At 33.0% G+C, this 24,837-nt stretch overlaps 1 protein-coding gene across 1 annotated transcript; it reads right to left on the reverse strand.

Annotated features, from left to right (window-relative positions):
- Positions 1–13,629: 13,629 nt before the first annotated feature.
- Positions 13,630–17,165, reverse strand: LOC110274968 (uncharacterized). The gene is made up of 7 exons (XM_021130326.1): positions 17,073–17,165; positions 16,615–16,900; positions 16,225–16,460; positions 15,257–15,472; positions 14,746–14,844; positions 14,357–14,653; positions 13,630–13,827 (listed from the first exon to the last, which is right to left on the reverse strand). The coding sequence occupies exons 1-7, from the start codon at positions 17,163–17,165 to the stop codon at positions 13,630–13,632; spliced, it is 1,425 nt and encodes a 474-aa protein (XP_020985985.1).
- Positions 17,166–24,837: the final 7,672 nt, after the last annotated feature.

Raw genomic sequence — 24,837 nt, forward strand, 5'->3', positions numbered from 1 at the left:
CTATTTATGGATTAGTGAGAATCTAGGCTGGATACTTGGTGAAAAGGAGTTTAGGATGCTTAGTGAGTTTTTATTGCAGTGCATTGTATTTATTTGGCACTTTTACCGTACTGGGAACCCGTGGGCCCGGGGTTCTCATTCCGTATATATATTTTGTTTTTCAGATACAGGTCCAGGTGCTCAGAAGTGAGCTGTGGTTCGTCTGAGAGCCGGCGAAGATCTTTATTTTCTCTACTTTGTGTTTTGCTTAGAATCTCTCCACCTTTGTTTTGAAGATATTATATTATGTGTTGAACTCTTTTGGAACTTGCCTATAGAGGCTCTTATGTTTCCTTTGGGAGAGATTAGGATGTACTATTGTCAACTACTTTCATACTGTACCCTAGCCGGCCTAAACTTCGCGGGTCGCGACTAGTGGCTATTTACTTATGTTATATATATCTATCTGTTATCTATCTCTTAATCTTCTTTATGCCTTGTCCGTATATCGCTTTCGGCTTCGCGGTTTAACTTTTCGTTGTCGAAACGTGAGTGATACGTCTTCGCGATTTTATTTCTACTCTTTTCAGGCTTCTCGATTAATACTCCTTCCTAAATTACCTATATTTATATATTAAAAATCCACCTGAGAGTCGTACCACCGTAATATCACTGACTTATGACTCGAGTATAAGGATTTGAATATTAGGGTGTTACACCTGTCAAATCACTTGCCAAATTAATGAAAACGAGAAACAAAAAAGAAACATAACTTTCTCAAGTAAAAAAAAAAATTTAAATTCTTTGATGAGTGATGAAGAAAAGATGCTTATAGCATCAGAAAGAATACTGGAGATGAATGTATGAAAATATTGGGAAATAATAATAATAATAATCAATATCTAAATAGTACAAATTATTTTAGTGAAATGGCCAAATATGAAGTATTTAAATAACAACATGCACCTCCATGATGAATAAATTAAACTGTGATAGAATAATCTAGAAACAATAAATGATTATTGAAATGGTTATGTTCTGCACCAGTGTGCTCGATGCTCCTATGCAATTTTTTTAGCCACTTCGGTTATCCACTTATCCCCTTACTCTATATGAAAAAAATATAGAATAAACAATGTAAGTAACATAGAATGCAAGATTATTTAGAGGAAGAAGAAAAGAAAAAAGAAAAACCTAAGCATCATGTGATAAATATCTTCATTTAGCAGAGAAAGTGCAGTTTATATGATTATAGATGTAGCCAATTTAAGATTTAACAAACACCTCATGCAACATAACTGTTTCTAAATAAAATCAATTTATCAAAATTTCAAATATATACACTAGTATCAAAGTAAAAGAGTGTTATCAAATCAAAAATAAAAAATGAGCAAAAATCACTAATTCCTTGCATATAATTGCTTAATTCAATTAGTAATCTACGATATGATCATATTTAATTTACAAGGATCAAGTAAGGTGCAATGTCATTCACCAAACAAGAATTAATAAAACAATTAAGAGAATAAACAATTCGTCAAACACTTAGAGTGCTTGAGAATTTGAAACAATGTTATCAACTAAGAGATAATAAAACTTATCAAATGGTATACCATATATCAAAGCATTTAGAAATTGAGAATGAAAAACAAAGAAAACGAATAAAAAAAAAAAACAGGAGAACTAAAAATTGATAATGAGTGGAAAGAAGAACGTACAGAAGGGATAGAATGCCGATGGAAAATACGAGAGTCATTGGTGGAGTAGAGTTGACTAAAGAGGTGCTTTCTCTCAATCTCAGAGGCTTGGGCGTTGAGATTAGATCTGAAAACGCATTGATGAAGGAGGCGCCTTGATTCGATCTCAGTAGCTTTATGGCAGAAGCAGAAAGGAGGTGAACTCTATGGCGGCAATGGCGGTGGATGCGCAACGGAAATGGCGGTGGAGATGTCTATCGCGAGCTTAAGATTTCGGTGCATTCTCATGTAACATCAAACTTCCAGTACGTCATGATAGTAATAAAAGTAAGGCGTTACCAACCTAATTCTTTTATTATCTATTTAATATTGAGCCTTTACGCGTTAATCTGTTGATAGTTTTACTAAAAAGTTAAAACTTTATGTCAAAAACAAATAACACATATTCACATACTTAATATTAATAATACATTATAGGAATACATACAAAACCAATTACAAAACCTACCCCTCTGAATAAAACTTCAACTAATAAGACGAGGGAAAAGAATTAAATTCTAACAACTCAACTTGCAAACATATTCTTCTATACTCCTGCAGTTTCACAATAAGCCTTTGCACCTATAGCTGAAAGGGATGAATAAGAGATAAAAACTGGAGAATTCTTAGTAGGGTCGGGGTAGATAATTATGTTCATTTTATTCTTTGTTACATAGCAATTCCCCAACATAATACATATAATCTTCAATAGATAGCCAACAGCAACTAATAACATGACACATACAAACATAATAAATAAAAGAACACAAAAGTCAATCAATTATATAGTACACACTCAATCACAAACTTATACAACACAAAGATATGCGCAAACAATGTTTGTATAGTTTAAATCAGTATATGAAGAATCACTTTAACTATAAATCAAGTAAAATAATGTCTAATATATCAAATTTAACATAATTCAATTTACCACAATATAATCCTAAAAGTGACAAACTACAAGAGGAATAAAGTTTAACATAATCCATGAATAAAAACATAAAAAAATAACCTAATCCTAACAATAACAAACCAAAAAAAGATATACTATTTGTTAAATATTTTCTTCACAAACTTTGTCATACTCTTCATTTTTTCTAACATTTTTATTAATTGCTGCTGGGGTAAATTGGTTATGGCTTCGCTGTGAAGGATCAATCCTTAAATCGTAATCCTTATCACGAGCACATATAGTACCTACATAATGAAACAAAAAAAAATAACATCACTATAAAGTTGTACTTATATAAAGTAAAGTTAAGTCCTATCCAAACATAACCATGAAGTATTTATGCATTACATCCAAAATTCAAGCAATATAAATAACAATAATTACTTTTTAGTTGTATTCAATTAAAGTAAAAATAAGTTAGAATATCTATTGCAGGTGTATATGCATCCTCTACATCCCCATCATGATCATCTTCATCATCCTTATTAATGTTGTCATCATCAATGTTATCATCATGATCATCATTATTGTCACTATTATCCATCCTATCACTATCATTTGATAGAGATATCCAATCAATCCACCTGTCAATATAAATTTTATTACTCAAGTAACTAAGTTATTATGTGAAATTTGTAAAATGAATAAAAAGTATAAATTTAAGACACAAATGCATTACATTATACAAGTAACAATACTAGTAAGCTAGTGGAATTATGGGAATCAGAGAACTGGGACTAGTAAAGGCATCTACTTCCAAACCCATATTTGGAGGAGAAGTAGCGGACCATATATGTCGTTACAATCAAAACTTATTTTCCGACACAATGATCGATATAGATGGACAAGACATACCGAACCCTAACTAAATTCCCATATCCAATTGAAGTTACGAAATAATGGTAGGAATTTTCAATAGACTCCGGTGCCAGATTTATCACAAAACAAGGTCGTACCAAATAGCAACATAATATGAACTTTGATATACCTTTATATGGCAACACTATCAATCAAATTTACACCACTTTTATACCTTCTAAGCCACGTTAACTTAATGAAATTTTTCTGACAATCACTCGCAGTGGGTGCACTCTCAAATTGATCTGTGCACTCATCTATTAGGAGGTTATAACTAATCATTAACCATGAAACTGGCATGCTATCAATTCGAATGCCAAGAATCATTGCTACATCCTCTAAAATTATGGTGCATTCACCAGTCGAAAGACGGAAGTATGTAAATCGAAATACCATCTTTCAACTAAGGGTATCAATATTGCCGAATATCCTTATATTCGTATAAAAGTTTAATAGCAATTAGATCACGGGTTTTTAACTTGTTTAGATGTCTAGATTTCAGTAATCTTAAATCCTAAAATCCAAACAAAAAAACTAACAATAATAAATAAATTTTCAGCATATCATATAATAAATAGCAATGCGCCCAACTACTAAATAAAAACTAACATTTTAATAAATTACCCTAACAATTTTAAAATCAAATAATTTTATTCTGTGCAATAGCAAAAAATTATCCTAACAATTACACTTAATTAATTATACACATTACTAACTTTTTACTTTTCGGTAAGGTAATGCTTCCTACACAATTTATTATTAACATAATAATATATATATTAAAAAAATATTCATACATATATTACTACAATTCAATATGAAAATATATAAATCATACTAATTATTATTAACATATTAATAACATTAGAAAAAATCTTTTAAAAAAATATTAATTATAACTTTATACTGCATCTATCAAGATATTAATTAGAATATTTTTAAATTAAAAAATATTAATTTAATTTTTAGGTGTAGCTTTAATAGTGGTTTTTTTAGAAAAATCAAATTAGTTATTATCATCACAAAACACACACACACACACAATTTGAAAAAACACACACATATATATATAATTTGAAATAAGCACTTAAAATTTTACAAGACCAAAAGCATGCCCGATCTTTTCTATTTGTAAAAATGTCATCGTCATACGTAGTTATAATTAATATTTCTTAGATATAACTTTCTACAATCTTTTATGCTACGAAAAATGAACTTTTTAGTTATGTTAACTTGAATTGTCTAAATTTTTTTTTCAAAGACAATAATAGTATTTCATTCAATAGAGAAACAAATACAATGTCCAAAAGTCAAGACAAGAGAAACAGAAAAAAGAAGATTGCTAGATATTCATGAATAGGTAAAATTGTAAAAAGAAAATAACATAGAGAAGCAAATAGAAAAAGATATCTTAGGACATTATGCATAAGGTAAATTAGATAGCTCCTGGTTTAACTTAAGCAATGTTGATAGCACTTCTCCAGAAGCTCCTAGACATGCTCGAAGACTCACCAACACCTCTTCATCCTGATATTCCAAGCTATAATCAAAACCAGTCGAGCTCTATGAGAGCTTGTTCTCTGAAGTCCTGCTTATAATACCAAATCTCTCCACCAATTGAAGAACAAGGAACATCTAAGGTCTGAGATGAGGTAACTCAAATGACTCTTCTTTCACACTAGATTAGCTTTTTCACAAAAAAAAAAGAGTCAGTGCGTGAGTGATTTTGGTGTTAAATTGCAAATTAGACAAGTTGCCGGAGTATATGAAAATCGCTGGTGGATGAGAAGAAGAATAGAAAGCTTACCATGGAAGATTTTTAACGCAAAGAGCAGAGTATTGTGAGGGATTTTCAGCTTCCATAAATGGTTTCAAGTTGGCCTCTCTTGTATGAAGTTTAGACATATTCAATGGAAGCATAGTAAAATTAGTAAGCAGTCTTTTACCATGATTTAACATTATATGTTTTTGCTCTATTCATCACCTATTGAATTGTGTGTTCACCTTCTCCTAAGGTTATGGAGAGGATTCGCTGAGAAATTTCTGGAGAAAAACGATCTAAGATTAATACTTGGTTCCCTTATTTATTTGACAAGCAAACATGTCTTTTACCCATAACAGATGATAACTATCTGATAGTAGTATTGTAGACGGTGGAACAGTGAAGGGGTAAGGAGGAGAGAGTTATGGTTCACTAAAGATTCAGATATCTAGAATTTACTTTTCAACTGATACCTTTCTCTACAACTCGCCTCCTTCAAGAATATTTTGCTAACCCCAAGAAGGTAAGGTTGCTACTTCTACTGTAAGGATAGAATTAAATTTATAATATTTACCTTTAAGAATTAAAAAAAAAAGAGAGTTAGATTGAGTCATGATTCTCCAGCACTGTTTACCCAAAAAAGCCAGGTTTTAAGCTCTGAGATCTTTGAAACCAATCCTGCCTTCTTTCTTAGATCTAGTCGTCTCATCCCAACTAATTCACACTATTCGTCTTTCAGAACTTTTCTACCCTCACCAAAACTGGGTTAGAATACTATGAATTTTATTTAGCAAGCTATTTGAAAGATTAAAACATGGCAAGGTATAGATTGATATGGCTTCACCAACTGTTAGGAATTGAAGGTGGCTTTCTTAGAGTGGTTGGCAAGGGAAGGTATGTCCAAATATTTATCCTGTGCATCTATGTGAGAAATATTCAGATGAGCTACTAGGAAGGTTCTAATCAGCCTTAGAGTGTTATTACTGAAAAATAGGGCCGATTTAGTAAGATTAACACTTTGTCTACTGAAACTCTCATAAGATTCCAATAATTCTATAATAGAGGCACAACTATCTTTTGAGGCTTTGCTGAATAGAATGGAATCACCAACGATTAGAAAGTGAGTGGCTAGGACTTTTGGATTGGGATTAATAAAGCTCATTTGACTTTCTTTCAATTGTTAGAGGATGAATAAATGAGATTGATCCTTGCAATTATCATATTGTGGTTGGTAACAGGAATAGTGATCCTTAACCATCAACCCTTATCAAGACCTTTTTACCATTTGAGTTTTCTTTATTTTCTTGTAATTTACTTTCTTATTCATCATTTCAAAACACCAAAAATATACCTTATAACCAATAATATGCGCACTTCCCTGCAATTTTTTGAGAGACGACCCGAGATTTGAATACTTTGGTTTATCTTTATTAGGGTTTGTACTTATGACAAACAAATTAAATTTTGATTGAGGATTGTTTGTTCGGTTTGAAACTATACTATTAACGGAATTATTTTTTGTAAAAATTCCTAACCGACATCAATCCCACATCAATGCTTCTTAGATTCGGACGTAAATTTCTTCTCCCTTTTGTTTAACAATTATACTTTAATTTATAGTCTTACTAATAAAATATTTTTTATTAATCCTAAATATATTTTTTAAAAAATTATAACACATAATCTAAATTTTAACTAATCACATGAATTTTATATAAACTATAAATATACTAAACAAATTATTCCACATACTCTAACATGTTAACTAATCACATAAATTTTTTGTATTATACTTAAATATATTAAAAAATTACAGCATTTATAACTAACATTTTAACTAAAATAAGTTTCTAAACTACACTAATACTAATATAATAAATATGTCTCTAAACAACATTAATTAATAATAGTATATAATTAATACTAATCAAAACTAATATTGAAAAAATTAACTTACATATAAAAATGGTTTAAAAATTTAATAATATGTTTTTCAAGTTTAATGAGATTACCATTTTTCTTCCACTCTTTCAACTCTCTCAAACTTTTATGATAAAGGTAAAACCGTAAAAGTGTAAAACTTTGAGTAAACTATCGTTTTTGTCCCCAATGTTTGGGGTAAATTCTATTTGTGTCCCTAATGTTTAAATCATCCTATTTGTATCCCTAACGTTTATAAAAGTGATTCAATGTTATCCTGCCGTCAATTACATATCATGAACGCTTTAGTTTGAATTTTAAAAATCTTTTCTTGAAGTTAGAATACAAATGTCTAGGATAGAATCGATGATCCACTCCGAAAAATAGCTCATCAAAAGTTGAAACTAATTCCTACAACATTTACATAATTAACTTTTCTAGGGACATAATTGAATCTAAACACAAATAGTGGGTATAATATTAAAATCAAACACATCCAAGTGAGACCTAATTGAGAATGAATATATCCAAGTGAGAATAATTGAACAATATAATCTGATTTGTTAGTATAATTGATAGTAGGATAACATTGAATCACTTTTATAAACGTTAGGGTACAAATAGGACGATTTAAACGTTAGGAACACAAATAGGACTTACCCCAAATGTTGGAAACAAAAACGATACTTTACTCTAAAACTTTTATCCCCTGTATGTTAAATTAAAAGCCATAGTAAAAGTGAAGATGAAAATTACTGAAGAGAGAAGGAGAGTGTTTCGTTTGAGTGAGTATAAGAAAAAAGAGAAGAGAGTCCATACTTAAAATCAGTCCCACCTACACCTAGTGCAATGCATGTTTGACAAGTGGCAAAAGGTAAAGAATTCATCCCTGTGCCTAACAAGGCGTGCCTGGCATGTTCTTAGCGAGTTGATGAAATTGCCCTTCCTCAAACTCAAGTAAATTCTAATGATGCCCCCGACTTGGTTGTCTTCACTATTTGGGCTAATTGGTTGGAGTCGGTAATTTTGGTCCTGTAATTTTTTTCCATAAATCCAAATTACACACTAAATGAGTCATTTCTATATCAAACATCAATTGCAGTCTAATATTTAAAAAAAATGAATAAACTCGTAATATTTTTAAAGTTTTTATTTTTTATTTTAATTTTTAAATAAAATTCAAGAATAGTATCGAAGAAAAGAAAAAGAAAATAAAAAAACAAAGAGCGAAAAAAGGGGCACCAACATTCCTGTTCCCCACACGTGGTGCTACCGTGTGTCTGAAGTAGCTAGCTAGTACTACTATCAAGTGTCTACTACTACTTGGAACTCACTCATTCCATCTCTCAATTCACACACTATTAAGTTCTTACTCTCACTCTCACTCTCACTCTCACTCTCAGTTACTCACTGCCATAGTCATACCCTTTCAAGATTCAACTCTAACATAACATGTTGACACTAAAAACGACTTCCAAACCTCACCTTCTTTCCTCTTGTCACCGTCACCCTACCATTCTTGTGTCCACAAACGCCTCAAAGGAATCCAATCCCCCCTCCTCCCCTTCCCCCCATTCCCATCTCCGCCTTACCTCCGCCGCACCAAGTCCTTCTCCGTCAACCGTCACCACACTTCCAAGGATGATGACCTTTATAATGATGTTAATGGGGCTGGCACTAGCAGTCATAAGAGTTCCAAGAAGGACCACAAGTAGTTTGGCTCAATCGTGCAGAGGAGGGAAGAAGATAAGGTGAAACTTAATGTGCAAGGTAGTGAGAGTGTTAGCCACAAGCTTACTCAAAATTATAGTGTTAGCGGTAGAACCAATGTAGCATGGCTGGCAAAGAGAACATAAATGTGTTGAATGAAGACAAGATTTCATGTTTTAGAGAAACCGATGAACCGTAGTGTTCGATACTCGCCATCACCAAATAATCTTCACAATAGCTTGTTAAGGTTCTATTTGACACCTTCAAAGAGCTATAGAAGAAGCAAGTCTAGCAAGAGTAGTAGCCTCAAGGATTTGCAGCAAATATCCAGAAGTGTATTCTAAAATTGTATTGTTTGGATGTGTATCTGGTTGTAAAAAATATATAAATGTAATTATTGTTGTCAAGAGATGAACTACAATAATTATAATGATAAATTTTAGTTGCAAATTTACTAATGATTTTGGTAAAAGAAACAAAATAAATGTTATATTTTTTTGTATGAAATCGTATGAACTGGTAATATGATATCTCAAATGCTATAATGACATTTTACTTCATAGTATTTACAACTTGCTGATGCATGAGCTAAAAGGTTGTAACTTGTAACACTACAAGATTTTTATTTATTTGTGGCAGTTTTTTTTCTTATTTGTGGAGGTTTATAACCCCACCAAATGGTTTGTGGGAGTTTCTAAAACCCCCAAAATTTGAGGTGCCACGAGATCTTTTATGGGGGTTTTAAAAAACCTCCACAATCTATTTAGTGGAGGTTTTGTTTGTGTTTAGAGGGGGTTTTATATTGGACTTTTGTGGCGATTTTAAATCACTTTTGTGACGGTTTAAAACCCCCACAAATTGATTTTTTAATTTAACAAAAAATAACTATTTTGTGAAATTTTTAAATCTCCACAAATCCTGTAATTATTTATTTATTTTTAATTTCAAATCATTTATTAATCTCATCTCATTTACATACTCTCAAATTAAAAATTTATTTTTTAATATAAAAAATAGTAAACACACTCAAAGATAAGTCTTAAACACCAATTCGGTTTAGGAATTCCATAAAATCACCACAAAACAAGATAATCCAACTAAATTCAATACACAATTGTAAGCTTCAAAGTTAAGCCAATCCAATCAAAAATAGATTAACAGCCTGCTACCCGTAAATGAATCATAATTCTCATAAAAGATACAGAAAAAAACTTTCAAAAGGTGTAAACTAGTAAACCTCTGTAAACTAGTAATCACTAAAATAATACACTTCTTACTATGCTTAAATATCACTAATATTAAGTTATCCTTCTACTGTAGTGACATCAATTAGAGAGTCAATTACTAATTGCTCTACAAAAACCAAATGTATTGTCAATGGTGGTACTAACCATGGAATGAGTGCTGAATCTAGAGCTAGCTAAATAATGAAGTACCAATCAATTTCACACTGCCATCTATATGATTCCTGTAATTCATTGTCTCTCTAATCTCCTTCAGGGCTTGTACCTTTTCTTCTGCTTCATGCTCCAATCTTTTGTACTATAAACAGAACAAAAATCAACTCACACTGTTAATCATAAGCTGAGTTGATAGGAAAAGGATACAAGGTCAATCTTGAAGTGCATACAACTTTTAAGGTTGAATTATAGAAATTTTATATGGTCTTGAGACTGTCTGAGACTTAAGACTCAAAAAAATATAATAAAATTTGATTCTAGAACGATTATTTTAACAATTTAAAAAAGAAACTCTCACAACACCCTGACAATATTGCTACCACATTGCGATTTATATTGATAAGAAATAGGATCTAAAATTCTAGCACACATATAGAGAAAGAAATAAATATACAGATTGACTTGCTAAAGAGAAAATGACGGCAAATTTTAATTTTTATTTTGTTGATATGCTTCCTAGGACCTTAGGAGTATTATTGATAATGATTGTAGAGAAATTCCCATACCCCAAATGATTATAGCTTAGTTTTCTCTTCTCATGGGCTTAAGTCTCGTTTTAATTAAAAAAATCGTAAATAATAATAGTAATAAAGAGAAATCAATATCTCTAAAAAATCTCTAAAACGTAAATTCCAGAAAGTTGTAAAATTTGTTATCAAGGATATCCAAAGCTACCACATCAATATTCACTCCAGATATATATTTATGCAATTATTTCCAACGAATATATTATCATGAACCAGTGCAGACACTAGGAGGAATAGGACCACGTATTAAGATACAAGTCAAAGAAAAAGACTCACCATGAATTCCATTTCCCCTGATAATATGGTATTAGTAGTTGTTGTTGTTGTCTCTTCTTCTACAAGAATCTTTGCTTCCTCTCTCATTATTCTGCTCCAAAATGTGCTTATTATGTCCTCATCTAATTAATAATCAGAAAAAAAGTATATAATTATATTAGTATTATTATTGCTCTTTTATTTGTGATCTTTGCAATAGTATAATAAACATTGTAGCATGCAGTACCTGAAAGTCCAAAAATGCTTTCTATATTCTGGTTCATGCAGAATGTGGGGTTCAAGTTCCACAAGCTCTGACGAACAAGAAGAATAATATATAAGAAGAGATCATATAATTATTGAAACTAATAATTAAGATGAAAATATAATATACCTTTTCAAGATCACTACTACTAGTCTTGGAATATTGTTGATCCAAAATAATGAACCTTAATACTACATGCTTTGTTTTGCTCAAGTTTTCACTTAAATAATGAACCTTAATATCTTGAAATAATGAGGATACTAACCTGTATGGTATGTGTCTATGAGTTTAAAGATCCCTATACTTTTTCACAAGGCCATGGTCATTAATGTATACCTGAAATGAGATACTAAAGATTATAATATATAGTTAGAAGAACTCAAATTTGCATGCTCAGTAAAACGGAGTTATGCTTCACGTATCCAAAAATAAAATTTATACAAGATATTAAAGGAACAAAACTACTAAAACCACACTAGTATACCAAAACTAATATCACTAATATCAATGGAAATACTAATATCACTAGGCAATTCATCATTGCAAAACCTACCAAAACCACACTACTACAAAGCTCTGCCTCTGCCAATAGTGAACTAATAAACTAGGCATTGCAACCACTGAATTCTGAAACCAACCAAATTAAAGTTTTGTTACATATATTCCATAAAAATAAAAAGAAAAATGTGTCCTGAATTTACCTCAAAACTGACCTGGGAGGAACAGAAAAAATCAGAATCAATCCAACAGTTGCTGAACCATAAGTTCCCAATGTTTGGCCATCAGGGCATTTATCAGATGATTTGCTGTTCCAAGTATTCACAGCACCTGTTGTTTCATTTCTTTTACCTATAAACGAAATATAAGGTCTGCTGTTATATGCAAAATGCACAAATACCTCTTCTTCATGGTAAAATAAAAGAACACAACCACACAATGCGTGTTTTCTCTCTTAGCCTGCAAGAAATAATAATAATAATAATAATAATAATAATAATAATAATTGAAATTGTAATTTGATAAAGTAAATGAGAGAGGAGATAGGTGTTGACAGCATTATCAATTTGAGACTCATAGAACACTGGAAGACCAATCCCCACTGCAACACTCACAACACCAACCGTTATAGTCACTACCTGAGTTTCGCATAATTATATTCATTATGAACTAATAATAATAGTAATAATAAAGCAAGGTAAATGACAAGTATGAATCATGAACTGAGGAGGCGAGACAGAAAAGAAATTTATTGCTAACAAAGAAGAAATATCAGCAAATTGATAGGGAAGAAGAAAAAAAAGAAGTACCAGTGGCAGTTCAAAGGAAAAATTAGAGTGTGAGAAAGCGGCGTTGAAGAAGAAGCTCAGGAGTAAACAGATTTGAAAATGCGTTGTACCACGACAACTATGGTAGCATCAACGGTATATACTGCGACGGCAACGGCGGCAGAATCTGCGGTGGCAACAGTGACAGCAACGTCAGTATAAAGAGACAGATCTGAAAATGCATTCATAAGATAGGTGGCTCGATCCAGAAGCTCTCTACTACTGCAACGGACACAGCAGTGTTAATGGTGCCGTTGGCAAAAATGGAAGCGGAAACGGGCGGCGAAAATGGCGGTAAAGAGTTTAGGGTTTCATCGCCGTTCTCTTCTTCACTAACCAGCCTCGCATCTCCATAAAAAGGAAAAATTGTTTTGGGGGAGAATTTTATATTTTAATGAATTAATTATTAGTGGAGGTTTTCTAAATTGCCATAAATAAAATATATTGTAGAGGTTTTCAAAACCTCCACTAAAATACTCCCAAAATTAAATATTAATTTTGTAGTGTAAGCTGATCACAATTATTCAGATTAACGGAAACATCCAGCACTTAGGACATGTTTGGTTTTGATGTGTAAAATTATAAATGATATTTATCTATAAAAATGTGCATCCTATATAGCTTCAATGAAACACTTGACATTTATAATAGGTAGTGGGGGCAAGTGGAGTAAAAATAGGTGAATATTTTACTATGAATTCACTCGTTCTTTCAAGAACAACGTTCATAACAACCAAGTGTACCTTTTTTTCATTTGGTTTAACCGTTTAAGTAATCCATAAACAGTTAGGAATATTGCTTTACTATGAATTTGCATACCGATTATTTCTTCTTTCACTACACCACATCCGGCAGATAGCAGCGGTTATGTACAGAATTAGTAGCGGTTTTTAACTGCTGCCAAATAGATAGCAGTGGTTGATAAATTCGCTAAAAGATAGTGTGCGGCTAAACCCTTAGCAGCGGTTATTAGTACCGTTGGTACAACCGCTGCTAAATGGTATTTTGCAGCGGTTTCATCCGCTACTAAATCGTGAAAATATGATTTAAGGGAAATTGCAACGGTTGTCAACCGCTGTAAAATGCCATACGTTTACTAATCCTGTTATGAATATATCAACGGATTTAAACCCGCTGCCAAATGTCGAGTAACACTTTTAAAAAAAAACCAGAATTTATAATAAAATATGACAACTCTTTTATTCTTTATATATTCATCCACTCAATTGCGTTGATTTATTAAAATAACCAACAACCAATCCAAAAATAACACACGAAACGAAACATAATTAATTTTGGAAAGGTGAATCATTATAATGATAATTTGCATCTAGTGCATCCATTACTGTAAACTACAAATAAAGTCAACAAAATAAAAAACTACAAATAAATATCTCAAAAGTCATTATGAAACTAAACAATAAAAGAGTATTCCGATTCCAACACGGATAAGTCAAATCATTAGTGCCCACACATCATCTTGCATGGAATGAGATTGGTGTACTTCTCAAAGAATCCAAATTCGCAGCTATTTCAGGTGGAAAATTACTTCTTTATTGCTGGATTACGTATGTCAATAAATTTTTCATTGTTTGTATTTTTGCCTTCCCTTCAGCTGCCTCTGTCTCCATTCCCTGTCTCTTTGCCTTTTCCTCTACTGCTGTCGCCTTGAGTTCTGCTGCCTCCGCCTTAAGTTTCACAATCTCCATCTGATACTCCTCAATCTGTACACCATAGTCCGACTGCTCTGGAATGTTACAAAAACACCGACTCGGACATGTACCAATACCGAGTCCACGAACTCTTCCTGGGTGCTCCTTTCCAAGCACTTGTGCAAGGGAATCATTCTGTGAAAATTCCTTGCTACAGGAGTCTTGGCTTTCAATAAGTTCAATTGCTTCCTGCAAACATGTGAGGTCTGGATTTACACTAATCTAAATTCAATGATAGTAATTGCAAAGGGAAATTTGAAAAAGTAATGAACATGATTTACCCCAACCAAACGCGCTTCTTCATTCATATACTTTCCATTCTTTTTTTGACTCATGGTCCATCCCTCTCCTCTCCCAATAGGCCTTCCTTGTCGTTGTTCCTATAACAATCATCAACACACATTTGTATTAAAGACAACACTGTATTACCAGAAACACATCAATATTCTTGAACTGAATTTAAATTAATTACTTCTTTGTGTCTCTTTCTTGCCATCATTTTAGAACCTCCGGTATGTGTGTATTGTTGCTTTGAATGATTAACGGCATTTTTTCTACACTTCTCATACACACAAAATGAAGAAAAATAAATGCTATCGGGATAAATTACTACACTGTTAATGATTTTATAAACCAGCCTTGAGCGTACAACTTCAGGAAACAAAAAAGTGATAAGGTGATGAACTTTTGGGTAATAGTTTTTCCACTATCACAATAAATTCAGCATATTTAGTAGTAATTCATTACCATTTAAAATCACAAATAATGAAATTTCAACTACATATTTGTTACCTTCGTGTCCTCATCCAACCGATATTGAAGAAACTTTTTCCAGTGATTTGCCTCTATTCCTGGTGGCTTACGCTTGATATTTTGCTCAAAAGTTAGTTCTTCGTCATAAACCTTATGGAACAAATGATTTCTTGAATTCCTCCAGCAACTTCCTATTTTTTGTACAATTCCCTGCTTTATCCACCCTCTTTTATCGTCCTCATAGTGGAAGACTCGCTACAAGTAGTTCAGATCAAAAGACAACATATAATAATTAACCACCTCAAACAGACTTATGTATTATCAGAAGACATACTTTATGACATCAACAATTCTCGACAACAAAATTCACAGAAGTCAACTTCAAGAAACACAACATGCACTATCCTTCTCTAATTTACCAGACTAAAACAAATAAAATAGAAAATCAAAGAAATCCACCTACTAACGGAGAGTTGCATCACAAAAAAAATAGCATCCCCATAGCTAGGAAACAATGAAATAATCTCTCAAGAAAAAATTAAAATCACATAAACATTCAAAATTTCAAAGTTAGGATGGTAACATAATCAACTTGTGCAAATGTGTTCCAAATTTATTTTCCTCAGACATTTTCATCTAACCGAAAATCATTGATAATAGCTAGTCACTCTAATTAATAGCAATAGGAGCATCTTTAACATTCTCATGAGGTTTATAAATTTTATCATTATTATTGTTATTATTATTACTACAATTATTAGTTACATTGCTATATACGAAGGATCAGATTAATTGGGGATTAAGCTGTATAATTATATAGTGCAATTTAAACTATACAAAAAATTCCTTAGAAATTTATCGAATATTCTATAAAAATCCATATGGTCGATATCATGTGTGTGCGTCTTAATCTTTCCTTCTATTGTTCATTTAATATGTAAAAAAATAGCAATTTACACCGAGCATTGGTAGCGCCTTACTTTATCAAACAAAAGAGTAAACATTACCTTAACCTGGTCATATGCATGCTCCTTGGAAGCCTTGCTCATTGTCTTCCAACTCTTTGCACAAATTGGTAATTGTTGAAAATCAGACCCCAATGTCCCCAAGAACCCGCTCAATAAGCCCGCTACCTGACCAACTTGTTGCAACTCTCTGTTATGGTGTAGAACGATCTTCTTTCCAGGAGGAAGTGCTAATGCCTCCTTAACAGTCAGCTTCATAGAAGAGATCACACCATTTTCTAACAGCAATGAACAAACTTCAAATGTTAGTTTACTAAGAGAATATAATGCACGGAGAAGAATCATTACATTTACTAAGAAGCAAGCATCAGAAGAATACCTATGACATCAACAACCCAATAATCAGTGTCCTTTTTTTGCTGTTGGCATTGCCTTGACGTTCAACTTCATGTGCGGAAAATATGTTGTCTAGATGGTCATCAAATGACTCGATCTCATCCGCCTCTGGGTTGTAGTCTTCATCTTCTGAATGGTCATCTACACCTTCATGTGAATCTGGTGGATGCTTTCTATTTGTTGTAGGAGCTCGAGTGTCCCCAATGTCACTTGACAAAGCCAGCCGTGTTTCATTGCGAGGTGGTCGAAATAGTATAGTGTTAACACGGGATTGTTGAGCACCGTTGCCGGAACGCGGAGGTGGAGGGGCTCTTGCATGTCGCTGTGCACTTGAAGTATCTGCTCCCGTATCATGCGTTCAATATGTTTGCTAAAAACAAAGTAATTAGAACATCAATTTATTTTATTCTAATTTCCCACAAATTATATTGAAGAAGTGTATATACTACAAGGCAAATGAACATTTTAAATAACTGGTGCATTAAATAACTCACCGGAGTAGCGTGGGTTTGACTATTAGGGCCAGCTACAGTTCTGGCTGCATTACTAATGGTGTACCGAGGTTTCCTTGGCATTTGATTATTCATTTACACAACACAAGGTCATTAGAGAACCAGCAATAGAATGACAATGGAAAACCAAATAGTGCACAATGACTATACCAATTATATCAATCAAGTTTCAAACTACATTTAAGACATTATACAGCAATTTTGTTGCTGAATAATAATAAATAAATGAAATTAAATAATCATGAAAAGTCTGTTATCAACTTTCGAAGGTGCTAATAAAGGAGACAAACTCTGTGGTGTTAAAGATGACATGGCAACAATTTTTCATCCCCAACAAATATTTGTCTAAGTAAAATGAGAAATTAATGTAACCTTGATTAAATCAAAGCAAATCGAGCATTAGAGAAGTTGTTAAATAGAAACATTTGAGATGTAAATATCCATCGTATTAAATTTTTCCTAAATCAGTCATGCGTAGTTTTGAGGCCGTAAACCAAAGATTGGGGGTAAGGCTCATTAAAAATTGATACTTATTCAACCTTTCTATAGCAACAACTTTTTTAGGTATCTCTAATTAATTTTGTAAATGTTGCAAACGTCTGAATGGTACGTAACAGGTCTATCTTGCATGTTAAGAAGCAGATCATCAATAACCAAAGGGAGAAAAATTTAGTATCATAACATTTGGGTAGGGGTCGCCATGGTTTGGATTTTCAAAAATCCAAACAAGATCCACTTTAGAACCAATTTTATGGTTCATGATACCAAACTGGAACCGGATTAAAAAGAGACACCGGTTTAAAACGGGTTTGAAGAAACAAAAACCTATTTCATAGCGGAGAATATAGGCAAATTCATTTTTTCTTTTACTTATCTTCAAAACAGACTTGATAATAACTTATATTTTAAATGAGTTTGGTCGACTATATAATAACAGATTTTAGTTAAGTATAATTGTAAACTCATTATCTCCACTCTTCTTCTTTTTAAATTTTGGGTGCCAACAACAGTCATCTGTGGGTTTCATCAATTTCCAACTACACATTCATCCAGATACCACCATTTTCAGTGTTAGACACTAATCTCCTTTCCAATTGTTAAAATCAAGTTTTCGTTGTACTTAATTTTTCAAGTAATTCAAAATCTCAGCACTAGAGTTATTTAACTAATTTTTTTCATTCGTATGACAATATTGCTTGTTTTATCCTATTAGCTCCGGTTTCGTCTTTAAGAGTAATTGCTATGCTCCAAACTAAATCTTTAAACTCTATCCCCCGAAACTCATTAGTTATTAAGTGCTTCACCTAATTTTTTAAATAGGTTTCTAAAATCTCTCCTACACAATAAGAAAACTCCAAATGCATTTAAATTTATCGCATCGTGTCAAAGTTTTTATTGCCAAAAAGTTTTAACATGGAAAGCTTTATTGCAATAATGCTAGTCGGTGTGCAGGTCCTTAGAGAGCTAATCAGTACAAACATTCAATTAAAAAGAAATACAACACAGCAACAACACAACAAAGAATCAAAAGAACATTTAAAGCACAGCAACAACACAACACCTATAGGAATATTGAAAACAAAGCATCAAAGAAAGAAATATCTAACAATCAGCATTTTCGGGTGCTCTAAATTAAACGTGTATGCTTAAATTGCCAAAGGGCAAGTTTTACTTGGAAACTGAAGAACACCCAAACAAAGGAAACTTCAATAACAGCTTAAATCCAAATTCACAACCCCTTTAAATTTAAGCAGCAAGCAACTTGAGAACTAAAGCAAGCTTAACAAGGTTCAGCAATGAACTAAAGCAGTAATTTTTAGAAAGATTAACTAAGAAAAATCAACAAATCATACAATGAATCAATCCAAAATAAAAAAATATAATACACAACAGGAGCAGATTTAACTAATGATTTAAAATTTCAATCTCAGTAGCACTGACAGAATCCAAAAATTGAACAAATATGCAAGGAAAGAGAGATAAGACTGCAGATTATTACTTCAAATTAGGTTTTTACCTAAGGTTAGTGAAAGACAGATAAGATTGCAGATTTGGCAGCGACGAAAATAGTGGCTGGGGTGGAACGGTCGAACAGAGCTAGCGCCGGCAGGAAGACACTCGCGACGGCAACTGGCTCTGGCGGTGGTTGCGATGTTGACGGCTGTCATTGCCGATGACAACGATCACAGATGCGGCATTCACAATGAGCTAATAGAAGGTGAATACAAGACTGGCGGCGGCTATGAGTGACGATGGTTGGTGGGGATTCGCGACGAGCAGATACGGTGAGGAAGAGAAGAATGGCGGCGGCTGGGGGAGCTGACAGTGGCTATTGGGGGCGTTGCTTGGGGGCTAATGTTGGCGACAGTCTCTTCTCCCCTAGGTTAAGCAAACTAGGGATTTTGTTTTCTACGTGAGAGTGAGACAGATGGGAGAGAGGGTCGGGTGTTTTGGGGAGTGGGCTTTTCAATTTTTTTAGAGAATCGGTCTTTTGATAAACCCAACCGGTTCAATCGGTTCACCTAATTATCTTATATTATTGGTGTATAATATAATCATCTTAAATTAATTTTTGTGATAAAACTGTTTGGAAAAATTTTGATGAATTTCATAAATTTTTTGGACATTATTTTATATTTACTAACTATTTTACATCTTTTTGATACACATTTCAGACTATTTTTTGGCATCATTGATCTATAAACATAAGGTGCGTAATTATTTATGTGTTTTTGTTGTATTATTTGGAGTATTTTAGAGTTATTACTTCCCTTTCTTTTGTTTGTCGTAATACTTTTCTCGATGTGTGTTCTAATTATTTATTTTTATGAAATGGTCATTTATTAATGAATATCGATATTATTTGACATATTGAATTAATGTTCAACTTATTCAGTTTCTAATTATACCTGTTAATTCTTTATTATAAAAATTGTAAGACTTAATTAAAATAGTTTGGCTCAACTTTTTAGGTCTGTGATGTGTTCCTCCGCTGAGTACTAATTAGTAGTCATTGTATTGATGATTTGTAATTTATCGCAGAAAAAATTTATGGTTTGTTTACATCAGTTTCTTTCACCCTAATATTAGTACCAAATTAGTGTATATTTCTGTACATATTGTACGGAATAATTAATAAAAAAATAAATTTTTTTATTAAAAGAGTTTAAACACAAAATATTATTATAATTAATATTATAAAAATCTTCAAACACATCCAAAGTAACAATATATGAATATTTCGTAATTTATCTACTAAATACGGTAGTGCTGGACAAAATGAAAACATATTTTTATAATTATCTTTAAAGATAACTAAAAAATTAAAAATAAATACACAACACAAACTAGAGCATCAATGGTAAAATATAAATTATAAAAGTTACTTAAATTAAAAAAAATATGCACGTGATGAATTATAAAAAAGTTATATATGAAAAGTAAAAATAAATTGTCAAGTAAAAAATAAAATAAAGAGAACAATTAAGATAAGTCAAATAAGGTAAAATAAATACTGTGTGAAGTAAATAAAAAATGTATTGTAATAGAAGATTAATATAACTAATGAACTTAGTTAAAATTAAAGTTGAGTACCTTAATTGGTTGTTGACATGGCCAGACCTTCGAAATAGTTGTCCCTAATGATGTTGTTAGCTTGCAATTTTTCTTGAGGCTTATTTTTTTCTTTTATTTTGAATTTGTCCATCTTAAGTCACCAAAAAGAAATTATTAACAAATATATGAAATTATATATTATCCAATATATATATAAATATACGTATTAGCAATTTAAAATATTATTTAAATATATGTACTAAATATTCAAATGACTTACTTACAGTAAAAAATTAAAGTTTAACTAGAATATAAATTCCATTTAATTCAAATTATATTATATTAGATCAAAATAATTTGAAAAATAAATTTAAACTAGCACGGTACAAATCAATCATTTGCATAAAATTAAATTAGGTGAAAAAGTTTAAACCAAATCAATATTATCCAAATCGTTTAAAATTATATCATTTTTACATTTTGAATAAGTTTAAAATGAACTATAAAATATATCCAAATTGGCGTACATTTCATCGTTGTTGTATACCTGTAATTATGTGCATTTTTTGGTGTACAATAGATATGGACAAAACCTGAATTCTTAAGCCATGAGATAGCATAAAATATAGATAAGGACTTAATAAGTTCCTAGACTTTGCATTTGCGCATGCATCGTCAGATAACATGATAAAGTGTCCATGCCCTCAATGTGGGTTTTAATTTATGCAAACAAGAGAGGATGCATACGACCACCTGTTGATAAAGCCTTTTCCCCTGGATATACTTTGTGGTTGCGTCATGGTGAAAAACCAGCTGAGGAGAGATCTACTTGCACACCGATACTTGAGAAAGTTACAACCGAGGTGAATCCATATATTCAAATGGTGCATGAGGCATTTAACTTCATAATGCCTCTTGGAGGTGAGGATACCACAACAGGGGATCCTATAGAAGACGATGATCTGGAGTTGCCGTACTTGTACGATGGTCCAAGTCGCGAGGCACAGGATTTTACCGATCTTCTTCCGGATGGAGCGGAGGAATTATATCTCGGCTGCTCGAAATACTCAAAGTTGTCTTTTCTGGTGAAACTTTATCACATTAAGTGTATGTGCGGGGTGAGTGACAAGGCTATGTCGATGATCTTGGACTTATTGCGGGATGCATTCGAGCAAGCCAAACTCCCATCCACTTTCTATGAAGTGAAGAAAACTATACGAAAGTTGGGGATTGAATACAAAAAGGTTGATGCATGCCCGAATGATTGCATGTTGTATCGGGGTGATGATGAAGACGCAACCAAATACAAGTAGTGTGGGACTTCACGATGGAATCAAAAAATGCGAAAGGGTTCCGTTACGAAACTCAAAATACCGGTCAAGAAGAACGAAAAGCCTCTCCCGGCAAAAACTATCCATTACTTTTCTCTTATACCACGACTGCAACAGTTATTCATGTGTAGCAAGACTTCAACTGACATGGTATGGCATAAAGAGTCTGATAATAATGATGGGTACTTGAGGCATCCAAGGGACGCTGAAGCATGGAAAGAATTTGATGCAAAGTATCTATGTTTTTCCTACGATCCGCGCAATGTTCGTTTAGCTTTAGCTAGTGACAGATTTAATCCTTTTGGAAATTTGAGTACAAAGTATTCCATTTGGCCTGTGATTCTTATTCCGTACAATCTTCCTCCATGGCTTTGCATGAAACAAACATCTTTTATCCTATCTATGATTATTCCCAGGCCTAAAATGCCAGGTAATGACATAGATGTATATTTGGAGCCCTTGGTGGATGAGTTGAAGCAATTGTGGGATGGTGTTGAAACTTATGATGCTAAAAAGAGGACCACTTTCAAGATGCGTGCAGCGCTAATGTGGACTATTAGCGATTTTATGGAGTTGGAAAATTTATCTGGATGGAACATGTACATTGGGTTAGCATGTCCGACCTGTAATGTTGACGCTAAGCCTCAGCGACTGACATTTAGTAAAAAATGGTGTTACATGGGCCATAAATATAGACTAGACCGTAGTCGATTTGATGGACAAGATGAAAGCAGGGATCCACCAAAGAAGTATTCTGGAACAAATGTCTTAAGGCAGCAGTGTAACATGCAAGTATCATTTGGGAAGACCTCAACTCTGACAGCCAAAAGAAGACGCATTGGTGAAGATGCAGATCAAGATGACTCGTATTGGAAAAAGAGGAGTGTGTTCTTTGATCTCCTGTACTGGAAGGATCATATGTTGCGTCATAACCTTGACGTGATGCACATAGAGAAAAATATTTGTGACAATGTGGTCTTCACTATCTTAAATGATAGCGTCAAATCAAAAGATAATCTTAAAGCTCGCAAAGATTTACAAAGCATAGGCATAAGGCCTGAATTGTGGCCAGACGAAGGTGGTAAATATCCTTCAACAATCTTCACAATGTCGAATCCACAGAAGGATGTATTCCTAAAGACTACACAGAACGTGGTCTTTCCAGATGGTTACTCGAGCAATATTGCTCGTTGTGTTGACATCCGGCAGCGCAAGTTGTATGGGTTGAAGAGTTACAACTGCCACATTCTAATGGAACAATTACTTCCAATTTTGGTGAAGAATGCATTGCCAAGTCCGGTATCGACTGTGATTGCGAATCTGTCCTCATTTTTTTGAGAACTCTGTGGAAAGGCTGTAAATCCTATGCAGCTTGGTGCCCTTCAGAATTATGTTGTGCAAACTCTGTGTCAGATGGAAATGATTTTTCCTCCATCTTTCTTCACTGTCATGGTTCACCTTACGGTGCATCTCGTTGATGAACTAAAATTTGGTGGCCCGGTACATTATCGGTGGATGTATCCAATAGAAGGGTTAGCTTTCTACTAAACGCATTTAAGACCTTTTTTTTCAATTTCGTTATGTATTTACTAAGCGTTATGTCGTATTTATGTAAAAGGTACTTAGGACGATTGAAGCAATACGTGCGTAACAGGGCACAAGTAGAAGGCTCAATTACAGAGGGCTATTTATCCGAGGGGATTTTGACATTCTGCTCCAGATATTTGGATAATATTAAGACTAGAATCAACCGACCAGCGTGAGTTGACGATCAACCTGTTGATATTACAATCAATACAGGAAGTACTATGTTTCCAGAAATTGGAAAAGCTTCAGTGGTTGTTTCACATTTTGTACTGACCCTAATGGAAAGAGATCAGGCACATCGTCATGTGCTAGTCAATTGTGAGGCCGTCGCTCCATTTATTGAGTAAGTATGCACATGTAATCATTAAGCACAAATATAACCCATTTCAAACACTCAGTCATTGGACTAATTTCTTGTTATGTCGTAAAGTACATTTAGGGCAGAAACTAAGCGAAAATTACAGGATCAAACAAGGTCGCAATCTAAGATAGACTGTGTTGTGCATGCAGAATTTTCTTGCCAGTTCAAGCGTGAGGTTCGTGAAAATTTAATCTGACCAACTTATTTGTGCCCTAGAATTATAAATTATGAATTTCATTGTTTGATATGAACAAACTATAATTTATGGTTCTAGGTTTGGATGGACAGTACTGTACATTCGAAAGAAATGAAGTTGCTGGCATATGCTTCAGGTAAGACGTTTTGGGGCGTACAACGTCAATAGGTACAAGTTTAGAACAATCACAAAGGAAGATGGGCTGAAAATACAAAATAGTGGATTTTATGTCTCATCCAATACAAAAAGTTATGCCAGCATGCATGACAATAGAGTGGCTATTGGTAGTGTTCCATATTATGGAAAAATTGTGGACATAATCGAACTGAACTACAGCTGCCATTTCACAGTAGTTTTGTTCATATGTATTTGGGCTGATACAACTACGGGCAGAGGAATCAAACAAGACCATCTGGGCCTTACTAGTGCACGAAATTGTGATCATCAACAATGGCGCCAAAGACTTGGAGCTCTCAAACGTGAATCACACTTTGTCACAACTTCGCACAACTAACTAGCAAGTGCACTGGGTCATCCAAGTAATACCTTACGTGAGTAAGGGTCGATCCCACAGAGATTGTTGGTATGAAGCAAGCTATGATCATCTTGTAAATCTCAGTTAGGCGGATTCAAATGGTTATAATGGTTTTTGAATATAAAGATAAATAAAGCATAAAATAGAGATAGAGATACTTATGTAAATCATTGGTGGAAATT

Source organism: Arachis duranensis, chromosome 1 (genome assembly GCF_000817695.3).
Source record: "Arachis duranensis cultivar V14167 chromosome 1, aradu.V14167.gnm2.J7QH, whole genome shotgun sequence".
NCBI lineage: Eukaryota > Viridiplantae > Streptophyta > Magnoliopsida > Fabales > Fabaceae > Arachis > Arachis duranensis.

Excerpts from the sequence above, each read along its gene's own strand:
- LOC110274968 (XM_021130326.1), bottom strand. The coding sequence starts at position 17,165 with ATGAATAATCAAATGCCAAGGAAACCTCGGTACACCATTAGTAATGCA. Across the intron at positions 16,461-16,614 it reads ACATGAAGTTGAACGTCAAG|AAAATGGTGTGATCTCTTCT; the intron begins GCAATGCCAACA and ends CATTGCTGTTAG. Across the intron at positions 14,654-14,745 it reads AAGAAGCGCGTTTGGTTGGG|GAAGCAATTGAACTTATTGA; the intron begins GTAAATCATGTT and ends ACATGTTTGCAG.